This window comes from Phocoena sinus, chromosome 10 (assembly GCF_008692025.1).
Source record: "Phocoena sinus isolate mPhoSin1 chromosome 10, mPhoSin1.pri, whole genome shotgun sequence".
Taxonomy (NCBI): Eukaryota; Metazoa; Chordata; class Mammalia; order Artiodactyla; family Phocoenidae; genus Phocoena; species Phocoena sinus.
The window spans coordinates 47,641,968-47,656,567 of record NC_045772.1 but is presented as its reverse complement, the minus strand read 5'-3'; the positions used below and the strand labels follow the sequence as shown (position 1 = coordinate 47,656,567).

At 41.6% G+C, this 14,600-nt stretch overlaps 1 protein-coding gene across 2 annotated transcripts in view; it reads left to right on the top strand.

Annotated features, from left to right (window-relative positions):
• Positions 1 to 1,351: 1,351 nt before the first annotated feature.
• The window catches only part of MYRFL (myelin regulatory factor like), a 115,185-nt gene continuing 101,936 nt past the window's right edge, over positions 1,352 to 14,600 (top strand). For both annotated transcript variants that reach the window (XM_032645838.1, XM_032645837.1), the window contains exon 1: positions 1,352 to 1,503. In XM_032645838.1, the coding sequence (XP_032501729.1) occupies positions 1,458 to 1,503 (46 nt within the window). In that variant the 5' untranslated portion in view covers positions 1,352 to 1,457. The remainder of the gene's footprint in view (positions 1,504 to 14,600) is intronic.

Below are 14,600 nucleotides of genomic sequence, written 5' to 3'. Positions count from 1 at the left end.
CATGCCCTGCATTTGAGCCTATGGAGGGCAGGGACCATAATTTACACATCTTTTTATTTCCTGCACCCAGCAGAGAGTTTAGCACAAGTTGCACTGAAACAAATAGAAAATCTATTTCTTGAAGCAACTTAATGACTTGTCCTTAAAGATCTGGGGTCCAATATAACTTTCAAAATAGGATTCTAAGCCTCTTTTTTTCCCCAGGATAAAATTAATTTTTTTGTTTAAACAGTTTATATGTGTGAAGTTTTAAAATACTTATTGGGAAGTATACCACATCACCCATACCAATTCTAACAAAAATGAAATAATCTGACAAATGCAGAATGTGGGACATTATGTAAGACAGTGCTCCAGGACTGTTAAGCAAGTGTCAATGTTATAAAAACCAACCAACCAAAAATGACAAGGATATATATATATATATATATATATATAGAGAGAGAGAGAGAGAGAGAGAGAGAGAGACAAAAAGCAAAAGTGAGAAAATATTAGCAATTAGTAAATCTAGATGAAGAGTACAGGGTATTTCATGGTACTATTCTTGGAGTTCTTCTATAGGTTAAAAACTTTCAAAATAAAAAGTTGGGGAAAAAGGAAACAGGAAGGAGCTGAAAGGACTAGTTTAATTTCCTAACTGTATTCCTTTTAGTCTATTATTAGATAAGTTAATAGCTAAATAGTGAAAACAAAACATTTATTTGGGTATACCTTTATATTTAGGATTAAACCAGCTAGGAGTGAACCACATAGTTGGTTGTAAGAATTACTAAATCAGAAATGCAGTTTTATTGCTCATTAGAGGGACTTCGCATACTTTATGGTTTCTACTTTCAAAGAAAATAAACTGGAGGAAATGGACGAGGTGCGTATCAAGGAATTTTTTTCACTGCGAGATTTGGAAATATTTAACAAATCCTAACTTTTCATTATCACAAGCCTCGGTATCTATGAAAGTGATTATATTGATTTGCCCTCTTTCTCTAGGTGAAAAAAAAAGCCCCTATATCTTTGCTAGGCTGTAGCTAAATCGATCTGGTTGATGGAGGCAGAGAAATAAATATATTGGTGTAAAAGGACAAATAGGAGATAAGGCTGTGTATTTATTGCCCATTTATGTAATTACATGTGTCACTAAGGACAAAGGTCCTTAAAACAAAGACGAAAGGCAGAGTAGAAACAGTTCCCTATAGAAAGAGAGATGGATTTTCTACCACTTCCCTCTTCATGAATTTTTCTTTTGCGTGGTTACATATCCTTCTAGTTTTATGATCACATTTGAAAACTTAACCATCTTTTTGGGCACAGTTTGATGGCTGAAGATATGCTTCACTCCAATAAAAAGAAAATGAACATTTTTCAAGAGCATTCGTAGGCTTCGAGCTGAGAGGACAGCACTTAGTTCCTGAGGTCTGATAATCATTCTTTGCGGAAGTAACTACCAGGACCACGGCACCATGGATGTGGTAGGCGAAAACGAGGCCCTACAGCAGTTCTTCGAAGGTAAGAAGCCCGTTTCCAACACCTGAGAAATGGTACTCCTTACTATCACTGTCTCACCTTTTTGGAATTCACTTGGGCTTTGAAAGAAATACTATTGTACTAACTGTCGTGAAGTCAGAAGTGCAGGTTTATTTGCTGTATTTGTAGCAAAAAATCAATGGTATAGGGCTTCCCTGGTGGCGCAGTGGTTGAGAGTCCGCCTGCCGATGCAGGGGACGCGGGTTCGTGCCCCGGTCCGGGAGGTATCCCACATGCTGCAGAGTGGCTAGGCCTGTGAGCCATGGCCACTGAGCCTGCGCGTCCGGAGCCTGTGCTCCGCAACGGGAGAGGCCACAACAGTGAGAGGCCCGCGTACCGCAAAAAAAAAAAAAAAAAAAAAAATCAATGGTATAGGCAGTGATTTTTAAAAATTCAGGATTTCCATCTTACAGCTTAGTTGTTAAAAGAATCAAGAGGTCAGCATACCTATGTTATTAGAATTTGTCCCTGTCCTGTGCTAGATTTTTTTTCTAATCCCTATGTTTCATAAGACTAGATTTTTCTTATCTCTAAAATTATTGAATACAACACAGGAGAAATGTAAGAGTTTACTTAAGATGGTTTTTCTGTTAATATAATTAAATACAAAACAGCCTAACAGTAAAGGAACACCTCTTCCCCCATTCCGTTCTTTGTTTTTCACAACACTTTAAAAATGTGTAACTATTGAATGATGATTTTTTTTTTGAGGTTAAATATATTTTTACCCAAGCGAAGGCTTACTATAGGACATGGTTACAAAGATTTTTTCCTAAAAACCTGAAATAGTGGTACCACTTCTCATATTCAGTTGGGTTGAGATTCTCATGGTGGGTCTGCTGAAAATGTCAGGAAAGGCTTGCCTTCTTGTGACACCTTTTAGGGAGCCATTGGGAAACTGCGTGTTAGTGCAGCTGCAGTTCCTTATCAGTAAGTCATGCTCAGACTTCCATGGGAAGGGACATGTTGCCAGAGCTTTTTGCACATTTCCAGGTATTTCCCAGGAGGGAGTATGAGAATAATTGAGCGCAGACCAGCTCACTCACAGAATCCAGAGGGCAGTTAGCAGCATAAGGAGAAAGTGCTTTTGGCATTTCTTGTGATTAGTAAAGTGCCTGACAAATACTAGATGTTTAAAGATTGAATGGAATTGACCCAACACCACATTGTATCGAACACTAAAGAGTGTTTATGTCAAAGAAACAGTGAGGTCACTATCAGAAGGAATTAGTACAATACAGTAGGTTCTGTGGCTTGGATTTTGCCACATGGGATAAGAAGGAATATGAGACCTAGAGAATTATTATGTTGTTTCAGCCCTATGATCCATCCCATCATGTTCTGTCTCTGACAGTGCTCAAGTCAGTGTGTCCACTTGGGTCACACAGTAGGCACACTAATGTTGCTTAATTGTTGCCTGATTTTATATCCTATGTAACTTTCATTTGAGCAGTAGGTAGCAAGCTCCAAGCTACAGTTCTATCTGCTTTATTTTAGGGAAACCACCAATTGATTTTATAAATAACACAAAGTCTAGTTGATTTCTTTCCAGAGCTAGAGAAGACCTGAAAAGTTCATCTGGTCTACCTTCTCTTTTTTGGAAGTGCTGTTATACCTATAGGGTCACTATACTGTCCTTGTTTATGCTATTTTCAGAAGTCTTTGGGGATATAGTTTCCACAAGTTCTCTGTATAGCTGATTACAAAATCTGATTTATTTTATGACTATTATTATTATTATTATAGTATCTTTCTTAGCCCAAACTAAACTCTGGCTCTTTTTGAAGCCTTTTTAACTAGGGAGGAGTAATTTCTCCATGGAAAGAGAATAAAATAGTCAGTGTACATTATCTTTGAATGAATAAATGGAAAAGGGGGTAAGTTTTGGAAATAAAAAATGGAAGCACTAACTTAAGTTATTCCCCTTCCCCCAAAAGTCACACAGCTGGTTGTCAATTTTTTATTATCTGTTTAGCAAATATCGATCACTGACGGTGTGCCAAGTCCAACAACCACATCTTTTAAATGATAGCCTGGAGGGCTTTGAGATGTTTCCTTTAGATTATGATTTCCTTTCTCAAATATTCCTTAGAATGAGGACAGCAAGACTGGATCTGATATTCTCATGAGGAGGGCCAGTTCTATGTTGTGCTCCTGTCGATACGTCAGCTTCTAATTAAATGCAAATTCATATAAAAAATCAGGGTCTAAAAAGCAAGAAAAGTTTTTGTAATTTATTACCCACCTGAAAGCTGTTTTTTCTTTGCTTTCTCAGACTCTTCATTCTAAGAATCTGGATCCTAAATAATATATGTTTTTCATATGAACACTTTCGTATTAAAAACTATTTGTACTGACAGTATCATCACGAATTAAATGGCCTTGAACATCAGATCTCATGCTGATCATGCTGAATCTTTATGGTGTGTCTCAGGAAGATGATAAGAACAAAGCGTGGTTCCAGGTAGCTGGCAAACCTCATTGTATTGCCTGCCACTGATGCAATAGGTAGGCCCATTAGCTAAAGCAGAAGAGGTGGATCAGGTTCTCTAGGGATCCCAACATCCACTGGAAACTCAGATACCATGTGAAATGTTTGGCTTTTTCAGCAAAGCTGATACCACTGCAAGAGAAAGGTTGTCAGAGGAGAGGCACATTATTTTATTTCTAATAACTAAAAATTGGTTACAACTTAAAATTCTAATAGTGGTAGATTAGTTAAATAGATTATGGTTCTTTCATATAATGGAATATTTTGTAGCTATTAAAAATGACGATGATGGGCTTCCCTGGTGGTGCAGTGGTTGAGAGTCCGCCTGCCGATGCAGGGGACACGGGTTCGTGCCCCGGTCGGGGAAGATCCCACATGCCGCGGAGCGGCTCGGCCCATGAGCCATGGCCGCTGAGCCTGCGCGTCCGGAGCCTGTGCTCCGCAATGGGAGAGGCCACAACAGTGAGAGGCCTGAGTACAGCAAAAAAAAAAAAATGACCATGATAAGGAAAAGTGTTTATGATATAAAGGGGAAAAGCAGATTACAAATTGGTATATATAATAGAATTGAATATATATGTATTTTTCTAGAACAAAGTTTATTAAAACTGATCTGAAAACAGTTGCTATATATACATACATGCACACCTATATATGTAGAAACAATTAGATGAATACACTACCAGTATTAACAGTAGTTATTTCTTAGTGGTAGGAATATGGGGATTTTTATTTTCTTCTTTATACTTTATGATCTCAGTGCTTCAAAGTTGGAATGCATGATGTCATAGTCAGTTTTTCTTAAAGGAGACTGGGTTTAATTACACAAAACTCCTCTGTTTAAGAGTTTCTTTTCTGTGTAAAGAAAAATTGTATGAAATGGATGAAAAAAAAGATTATTAGGTGTCTTCCATAGAAAACTGTACCTGGATCATGTCCTTTGGGCTGTCAGATTCTATGGGATTTTCATCCTTTATTGTCTTAGAGCTGTTTTGAAACTGTAAATTGTAGATAATTGATATCAATGCAGTGAATCTTGTCTATAGATATGTAAATGAATTATCTCCTTTTGGGGATCAATAGTTTCAGTAAAACCCAGTTTTCCATTTATTTGTAAATTCATTCCATGGCATAGCCAGATTTAGATTGTCTATCTGCTTACCTATCTCTGTCTATATACATCTGTCGATCTATCTCTATTTATCTATCTAGGTACCTAGATCTAGGTCTGCTGTTTGAATTATCCTTGAACCACTTGTAACATCTTCCTGCTTCATTCATGAAGTAAATAAAAATCTTTGACATGTGTTCATCTTAGATTTATATGAGTCATGATTTTTTTTTTTTTTTTTTTTGCAGTACGCGGGCCTCGCACTGTTGTGGCCCCTCCCGTTGCGGAGCACAGGCTCGGGACAGCTGCTGTGCACGGCATGTGGGATCTTCCCAGACTGGGGCACAAACTCGTGTCCCCTGCATTGGCAGGTGGACTGTCAACCACTGCGCCACCAGGGAAGCCCCCATGATTATTTTTTTAATGTGCTAGGATTTACATTTCTTGAGCTAACATTTATTTTATTTTATTTTTTTTTAAGGGAACACTATTTATTTTTTTGGCTGTGTTGGGTCTTCGTTTCTGTGCGAGGGTTTTTCTCTAGTTGTGGCGAGCGGGGGCCACTCTTCATTGCGGTGCGCGGGCCTCTCACTATCGCGGCCTCTCTTGTTGCAGAGCACAGGCTCCAGATGCGCAGGCTCAGTAGTTGTGGCTCACGGGCCTAGTTGCTCCGCGGCATGTGGGATCTTCCCAGACCAGGGCTCAAACCCGTGTCCCCTGCATTGGCAGGCAGATTCTCAACCACTGTGCCACCAGGGAAGCCCATGAGTCATGATTTTATCTTTAAAAATATATATCCTTTAACACTAGCCAAGTTTTAAGTTAGTTAACTTCGACTTTGTTTTATCTTAAGTTTGCGCCGGATTAATAACGTTTGCTGAGCATTTACCATGCATGAAGTACTGTTCCATTCACTTTACATTCATTACCTCATTTACTTTTTACAGCAACCCCTCAGGTAAAAAAGGAATAGAAAATGAAGTATGGAAAATCCCATTCCTCAGTTTACCTCACTTGTTTTCCATAGCTGTGACCTTACATTCTTAATTTGGTTCCTGATGGGTATTTCTTTTGGGCTACTGTGATAGCAAGATTCATCTTTTATTTCCCAGCTTTTTAGAACAGTTTATAAAAACTAATTTGAGACTATTTTATTGTTCATTATATTTAGTCTTTAAAAAGAAGCTTTCTAAATTGGTGAGAAGCTGTTTAGCTCATCCTCTTCATAAAGTCATGAAGCAGGTTCTCAAGTGCTTTTTGGCTTATCACGAAAGCAAAAGAGGAGATGCCTGTCCTGACTGAGCAGAGTGGGAAAAACTACATACAGTTGTCCCTCGGAATCCGGGAGGAGATTGGTTCTGGGATCCCCTCTGATACCAAAACTCCCAAATGCTCAAGTCCCTTACATAAAATGGCAGTAGTATCTGCATATTAACCTGTGTGCATCCTCTAGTACATGTTAAGTAATCTCTAGATTATTTATAGTACCCAATACAATGTAAATGCTAGGTGAGTAGTTGCTAGCATGTGACAAAATCAAGTCTTGCCTTTTGGAACTTTCTGGGATCTTTTTTCCCAAATATTTTCCATCCTCGGTTGGTTGAAATCTGCAAATGTGGGACCTGCAGACACAGAGGGCTGACTCTCCTGAAGAGATCACATGAAAGCAGAAGAGAGAAACTAGCTGAAGAAACTCCCACTCACGCATTGAAGTTTGGGAGGTGAGGGGTAGCTCCTAAAACCAGAAGCTATGGATGGGCAGGAACCACTGGACAGCTCCTGAGATCTAAGAGGAAGAACAGTCCCTTCAGGAAGCTACTGTCAAACAAGCTTCAAGGTATTTTCTGCCCTCCTCTCTCTGCCTGAGATTTAAATTTCTAGTTAGCTATTATTAAAGTAGGGTGGTAGGGATGCAGGGTAGGCAAAAACATCTGCTACCCATGAGCTGTACAGGAATATTATGGAGGTGTCAAGTTTTTGGGAAAATGAAGAAAATGCTGAAGATTCTGGAGCAGAAAAGCAGAGACTCAAGGGACTGACCCAGATGGAATGGATCTAGAGAGGCTTCAAGGGAGGGTTGGTAGAATTGTTGAGCACAAGAGAGATGTAGCTTGGAAAAGTGCCCAAATGGTGCCAGCACATAGTAGACAGTAATCTTTATAGAATAAAAATGAATGAAGAACAGTGCACAGACTATTCTGTTCAACAGTTTGAACTCTAGGTTCGGAGCACCCAGCAAGTTCAAATATGGGAAGAAGAAAAACTTGCCCAGTAAGCAGAGCAGAAAGCAGCAGAAAGGTTCAGTGAATAAAACAGAGGCCACTGAGACAAGTGCTGCCAGTTTGTGGGAAGCCTCAGATTCCATTATCACCAGAGGTAAAGTCGTAAATGTCTTATGTGGTTCCTGTGTATTACTTCTCCAGAAGTGAAACCAACTCTGATTGGTTGACGTTTCTGAATTCCTGTGATTGGAATCAGAAGCTCTGAGCAGCTGAATGCAGTGTAGAGGGCTGGCCCTGGGCAAGACTGTATTGCAGGTAAAGGGTATCTTTGGCCTCCGGCCAGTCTCTCAGTCTTTGTCTTTCTTTCACTTTAAGACCACCAATTTTTCACCCTCTCACATAACCAGCATCTTTATGCCCTCTTCCTTCTGTCCCAATAAAACCTGAGTTTGCACAGAAGGTACAAATGGCAAAGGATCTGATGACACCTTACATCTCTATAGAGTTTTGTATTCAATGTGCTTTCACAGAATACAAAGTCGTTTTGATCATACAAGTCAAAAAGATTACCTTCTCGAAGAGTAGGTAATGGTGGAATTTTAGACATCATGTTGCATCCTAGAAACGCTGAAATTATCCCACAGAGGCAGGTTCTGCTTGTTTATTGATGAGGCCACCTCTGTTTCTGTTTTTGGAGACACTATGGACTTTCTAGGGGACTGGGAATGAGAATATGTCAGGGACAAGAAGAACAACCCAAATCATGCAAGCTGCTTATAATTATTTGAACACTTCTATCTGATGTTGGCAGGTGATTAGAAATTGTGTTGATTGTCATGAAGCATCCAGAACAGAGAGGCGTGGGCTTGGTGCCATTAAGAAAAAAAATCCCTTTTCTTCTTTCACGCTGGGATCCCCAAGGTGAAGCCGATTTCATTAGAATTTAAAATGTGCTGTAACTAGGTCAGAGCTAACTTCTGTCACCTGCACACAACCTACATTTGAGAACTGCCAACGTCATCAGCAACTGTAGGGAATCCGGGAACAAAATCACTCAGACAAACGCTTCTAAGAGGAGACTACACCACCTTCTTTGGTGTTATTGATGTTGTCATCTTTTCAGCTTGGGAGTTAGAAGTCAGCTTCTGGAAGACTCCACAGTATCTTGGAAGCTAAACATTGAATACATGGACAATTGTGGAAAAAATAGATAACATAAAACAAGAAATAGTTATCACCTGTAATCTCACCACTTAGTGATAACAGCTGTTCACATTTCGGTGTTGATCTTGTGTGTATTTTTTTTTAATGGGATCATACTCTTTATATTCTTTAATAATGGAGTTTTTCATGGAGTATAGAGGGAAACATCTCTTCTTGTCATTACTTATTCATTTATAACAGGAGTCTGAAAGTAATGGCCCACAGGCTAAATCTGGCCTGCAGCCTGATTTTGTAAATTAAGTTTTATTCACTCATTCATTTAAATATTATCTGTGGGACTTCCCTGGTGGCACAGTGGTTAAGAATCGGCCTGCCAATGCAGGGGACATGGGTTTGACCCTTGGTCTGGGAAGATCCCACATGCCACGGAGCAACTAAGCCCGTGTGCCGCAACTACTGAATCTGCACTCTAGAGCCCGCGAGCCACAACTACTGAAGCCCACGCGCCACAACTACTGAAGCCCGCACGTCCTAGAGCCCATGCTCCGCAACAAGAGAAGCCACCGCAATGAGAAACCCGCGCACTGCAACGAAGAGTAGCCCCTGCTCGCCGCAACTAGAGAAAGCCCGTGTGCAGCAACGAAGACCCAACACAGCCAAAAATAAATAATAAATAAGTAAATTTTAAAAAAAATAAATATTATCTGTGGCTGCTTGGTTGCTGTGATGGCAGAGTTGAATGGTGGCAACAGAGACCTAATGGCCCTCAAAATCTAAAATAGTATCTGGCTCTTTTTAGCAAATGTTTGCTAACCCTTGACCTAAACCTAATTAATAATAACTATTATTTATTGAGCACCTACTATGTACTGGGCATAGAATCATAATCCTCCATAAGAAGAACATTCCAGGAAAAGGGAATACCAGTGTGAAGTCCCTAAGCTTGGAGTGGTTAGGGGCAGGGCTGGAGTGGGAAGAGGCAGGGGACAGTGTTGAATGACAATGGGGTGGGCGGTCGAAGATGACGTCAGAGTTTGGATTTTTATTCTCAGTGTGATAGGAAACCAGTGGAGGGTTTTAAGCAGGAGAACAGGCAGAACTTGCAGATGGATGGGATGTGGGGGTGAGGAAGGCAGAGGAATCAAGGGTGATGCCTAAACTAGGTGTTGGTGTCAATAACTGGTGGATTTAGTACAATGTATTCAGCTGTGGAATAAGTGTGCAAGTGCACTTTTGTGTGTGTGTGCGTTCATGTGCATATGTGTGAAATCAAGAATTCATTTGGGACACTTTACGTTTTAGCTACCTTTTAGAGAACCAGGCAGAAGTGATGACGAGGCAGTTGGATGTTTGAATCTGGAACCCAAGGGAGGGGTCTGGGCCATAGATAGCAATTTGGGAGTTATCCGCGTATGGTTGGTGTTTAAAGCCCTGAGACTAGATGAGGTCACCAAGAAGAGAGTCGGACAAGAGGACCCCACGATAACATTTAGGGACCCAAGTGAGAGCAACCAGCTAAGGATGTTAAATGAGGTGGGAGGAAAGCCAGGAGAGTGTGGTGTTAAGCTAGGAAAGAATAGTGTTTCAAAGAGGGTGTGGTCAGATGTTTTAAATGTTTCTGAAATGCCAGTTAATTGAGCATAGAATTTGGGAAGGAAGGTTGTGGGTGACCGTGACAAGTGGTTTCCATGCAGTAGGGGAAGAAGAGAGAATGGAAGGTGAGTGGCTAATATGGATAATGCTTTTGAGAAGTCGTGTTGTGCCAGGAGCAGAGAAATGCGGCAATAGCCAGAGGAAGTGCGGAGGCAAGAGGGTCTTTACTTGATAATTTTGTTTTTAAGACGGGAGATACGAAAGCTTGATGTGCAGATGGAATGATTCATTGTGGAGGAATAAACGTTTGATGCGGAAGAGGGAGGGGGATAATTGTGGGAGGGGAACCTTGAGAAAGTGGATGAGGATGGGGTGGAGAGAGCTTGCCCTTAGGTACCAGGAACACTTACTGTCTTGCAAGGGAGGAAAAGAAGAGTATCTGGAACACATGCAGGTAGTGTGGTAGGTTTCAGGGTGGGAAGCTGAGACAGGTTACTTCTGCTTTACCTGTGAATCCAGGTGGTGGGGGACTGTTGGGGGCTTTAGGAGGGAGGATAAATTATGAAATGATCTTCTTAGTTGGTGTATTAATTTCCTAGGGCGGACATAAAAAATTACCACAAACAGGTGGCTTAAAGCAACAGAAATTTATTCTCACAATTCTGGAGATAAGAAGTCTGAAATCAAGGAGTTGGCAAGGCCACAAACGCTGAAGGCTCGAGGGAGGAATTCACTCCATGACTCTCTCTAGCTTCAGGTGGTGCTGATGATATCCTTGGTATTCCTTGACTTGTAGACTAATCACTCTCATCTCTGCCTCCATCTTTACATCACCTTCTCCATGAGTCTCTTGTATCTGTCACTTCTCTTACAAGGACACTCATCATTGCCCTTAGGGCCCACCCTAATCCAGGATGATCTCATCTCGAAACACTTAACTTTATTATACCTGCCAACACCCCTTTTCCAGTTAAGTTTGCACTCACAGGTTCTGAGTGGTCATACATTTTGGGGTCCATTTTTCAACTCACTACACAGAGTAAAAAGCAAATCGGCCAGGAAATAGTAAGAATGCTAGTCAGTGCCATGTTCACTTGAGATTTGTGGTTAATTACTTTAAGTGAGGTTAGTCACTACATTTGTATGATTTTCTCAGCAACATTCAGCTACTCGGTGCAGTCTTGGAGTGGGTGAAGAATTGGGTTTAACCAAAGTCAGGATTTTCTCATGTGAGTTCCACAGGTGGAAAGAAGAAAAGGGACTTACAAGTCTTTGCAAGGGAGTAATTAGAGTGATGGACCCTGGAATTTAAGCTGGGTAACAAAGGAGTGGAAGGGGGATGAAGAGGTTTGGAAAAGTGGGGATAAGGTTCATGAGCAGAGGATCTCAACAGGTGAAGGTATTAGAGTAGGGGTATAAATGTCGGGAAGGTCAAGCTGGTCAAAGAACACGACACTTGAAACAGATTTCAGAGAATGGTGCAATTATTGGTGATGCCGAGGTTTAGGAGAGGGACATGGGAAGTGGTGGCTGAGGTAGGATAGAGGTGAGGAGTTTAAGAACCTGAGAGGCTGTGATATTATTGGGTGGATGTTGAAGCAACCAGCAGCGATGGCAGGAGTAGTGTTAGAGAGAGGGAGGGAGGTACGAGATGCTGAATGTTCAGTGAGAAAGGAATAGTGACCAAGAGGTTGGTAGATGCTATTATTAGCAGGAGGTGGCCTGGTCATTGGCATATACCAAAGCTCATGAAGGAGGGAGGAAGAAAATTGATCCGGAAGCAGCAATGAAGAGCAAGGAGAACACCTCTCCCGTTTTCAGGCCCCAGGTATATGTGGGAAAACCTTTATTTGAGATGTTCCATAATTTAACCATTTCTTTTTTTTTTTTTTTTTTTTTTGCGGTACGCGGGCCTCTCACTGTTGTGGCCTCTCCCGCTGCGGAGCACAGGCTCCGGACGCGCAGGCTCAGCAGCCATGGCTCACGGGCCCAGCCGCTCCGCGGCATGTGGGATCTTCCCGGACCGGGGCACGAACCCGTGTCCCCTACATCGGCAGGCGGACTCTCAACCACTGCGCCACCAGGGAAGCCCTTAACCATTTCTTATCATTGGACATGTAGGCTTGTGCTAGGTTTTTCCCTGTTAAATACATACCATTATAATAATTTTCCCCCAAACCCTTAGTTGTTAACTTTGTATGAATCTTCCCAAAATATAATTGTTGGAACATAGTATTTTTTTTTTTAATTTTGGTCTTTGGTATTGCCAAATTACCTGCTAGGAAGTTTAAAAAAAAAATCCATCTGCAGACTGTCCCTATCACCACTACCTGATATTAATTTACATTTTTTGGCATAAAAAAAGTTACTCTCTATTCAGAGTCCTTAACTTGGGATGAGATTCTGGAGGGGACTTGAACCCTCTGAAATTGGGTGGAAATGTGTAGGCACATACTTATAGGGAAAGTCTCTGTAGTTTTCGTCAGATGATCAGTGAGGTCTATGGCCCACAAGAGCTTTAGAAACTCTGCTCTAGCCCCAGGCTGTTGGCTGCTTCTCTCACCTGCCCCGCCTGGAGCAGCCCACAGTTGAGGAGGGTGTGCTCTGAACCAGGCGAGAGATTCTGGACTGGAGCATGCTTTAACAATCAAAGAATCTAGGAACAGATTCTACTGTTCCTTAATAGGAAGCAGCGAAGACTGGAATCAGGGAGGGGAAGGATAATGGGTTCCACTTTGAACGTACTGATTTGGTGAAACTAAGGCACACTCGGCACATACAAGTGTACATTAAACATCTGTAACTATAGGTCTGGAATGTGGCAATAGGCTTTGGGAAATGCTGATCCATGGGAGTAAATGAAACCATTCAGGGTGAGTTTTTGGTGCTCAAATAAAAGAGTTTCCAAAACAGGACCCTGGGGCAGAGAAGGAGGAGGGTGTACTAGCGAGCGCTCCTGAGAGGTGTGCTCTCAGGTTGTTAAGGGATGGGAAAGGGAGATTTGATAGCATGATTAAAAGCAATGATGAGGGACTTCCCTGGTGGCGCAGTGGTTGGGACTCTGCACTCCCAATGCAGGGGGCCTGGGTTTGATCCCTGGTTGGTAACTAGATCCCACATACGTGTCTCAACTAAGAGTTCATTTGTCACAGCTAAGGAGCCCACGACCTGCAACTAAGGAGCCCGCCTGCTGCAACTAAGACCTGGCACAACCAAATAAATAATTTTTTTTTTTAAAAAAAGCAATGATGAAAAAAATCCCTATTTCATCTTCATCTTCTGAGCTGTAACAGTAGCAGTAATCATTTACACCAAAACTATACTGCAACCAGAAAGGGAGCAAATTCTTAAAAGTCTGTTCTCAGTTTTAATGATGGATATAGAAAATCAGATGCCTTCTCCCTGAGCAGTTGACCTAGCCAGGAAAAGTGATTATTTCCTCTGCTTTGGGCTTCCTTCTATCCCTGAGGCCACATCAGTGGCATTTGAAGAGATGCTTCCAGGGGTCCAGGTGGTGCCCAGTTTGATAGGAGGAAGTCCCTGGCAGTGGATCCACATCTCTTGGTTATCTGCTTCTAAAAAGACTCTGGAATTAGGTTACATTAAAAGATACATTAAAAAAATTGATGTGTATAAGGGAAGGGAGAGAGTAACAGAACTTCCTCAGGGGAACAATAGTGAAATTAAGTTATCTGTGGGTCAGCAAAAGATTCAAATCTCTTTCCTTGACTCTACCTCTCCTTCCAAATATTCATCCATCTTTCTCCTCCCTTTCGTCACCAAACTCTGAAAAATACCCACTCTCTTCATTCTTCACATCCCATTCACTTTTCAACCCAATCTTCTCTGGCTTCTGCTCCAACTTACCCTTCTGAAATTTCTCCTAGTTGCTAGATCGTATTAAAGATCATCGGCCCTCATCCTCCTGGTGTCCTCTCTTCATCGATGTTTGCTCACAGAAACTTTCCTGTTTGATCCCATGGCATCTTCGCCTCTGATTCTCATCCAGTGTCTCTTGTTACCTCTCAGGAGCGCTCGCTAGTACACCCTCCTCCTTCTCTGCCCCAGGGTCCTGTTTTGGAAACTCTTTTATTTGAGCACCAAAAACTCACCCTGAATGGTTTCATTTACTCCCATGGATCAGCATTTCCCAAACCCTATTGCCACATTCCAGACCTATAGTTACAGATGTTTAATGTACACTTGTATGTGCCGAGTGTGTTTCACCAAAGCAGTACGTTCAAAGTGGAACCCATTACCCTTCCCCTCCCTGATTCCAGTCTTCGCTGCTTCCTATACCCCCTTCGGTGTTCACCAAACCTTCCAAACTAGAAACCAGGGTGTCACCCTTACGGGCTCCTCCCATGCTCTACAGCTAATTGTTTACCAAACTGTTGCTAAATGTTTTCAACTGCAGCCTCCCCTTTGGATCTTCACCTCTTGCAAGAGCCTCCTAATTTGTTTCCCTGAGCTGACCACCTTCCACTTCACTATTGGC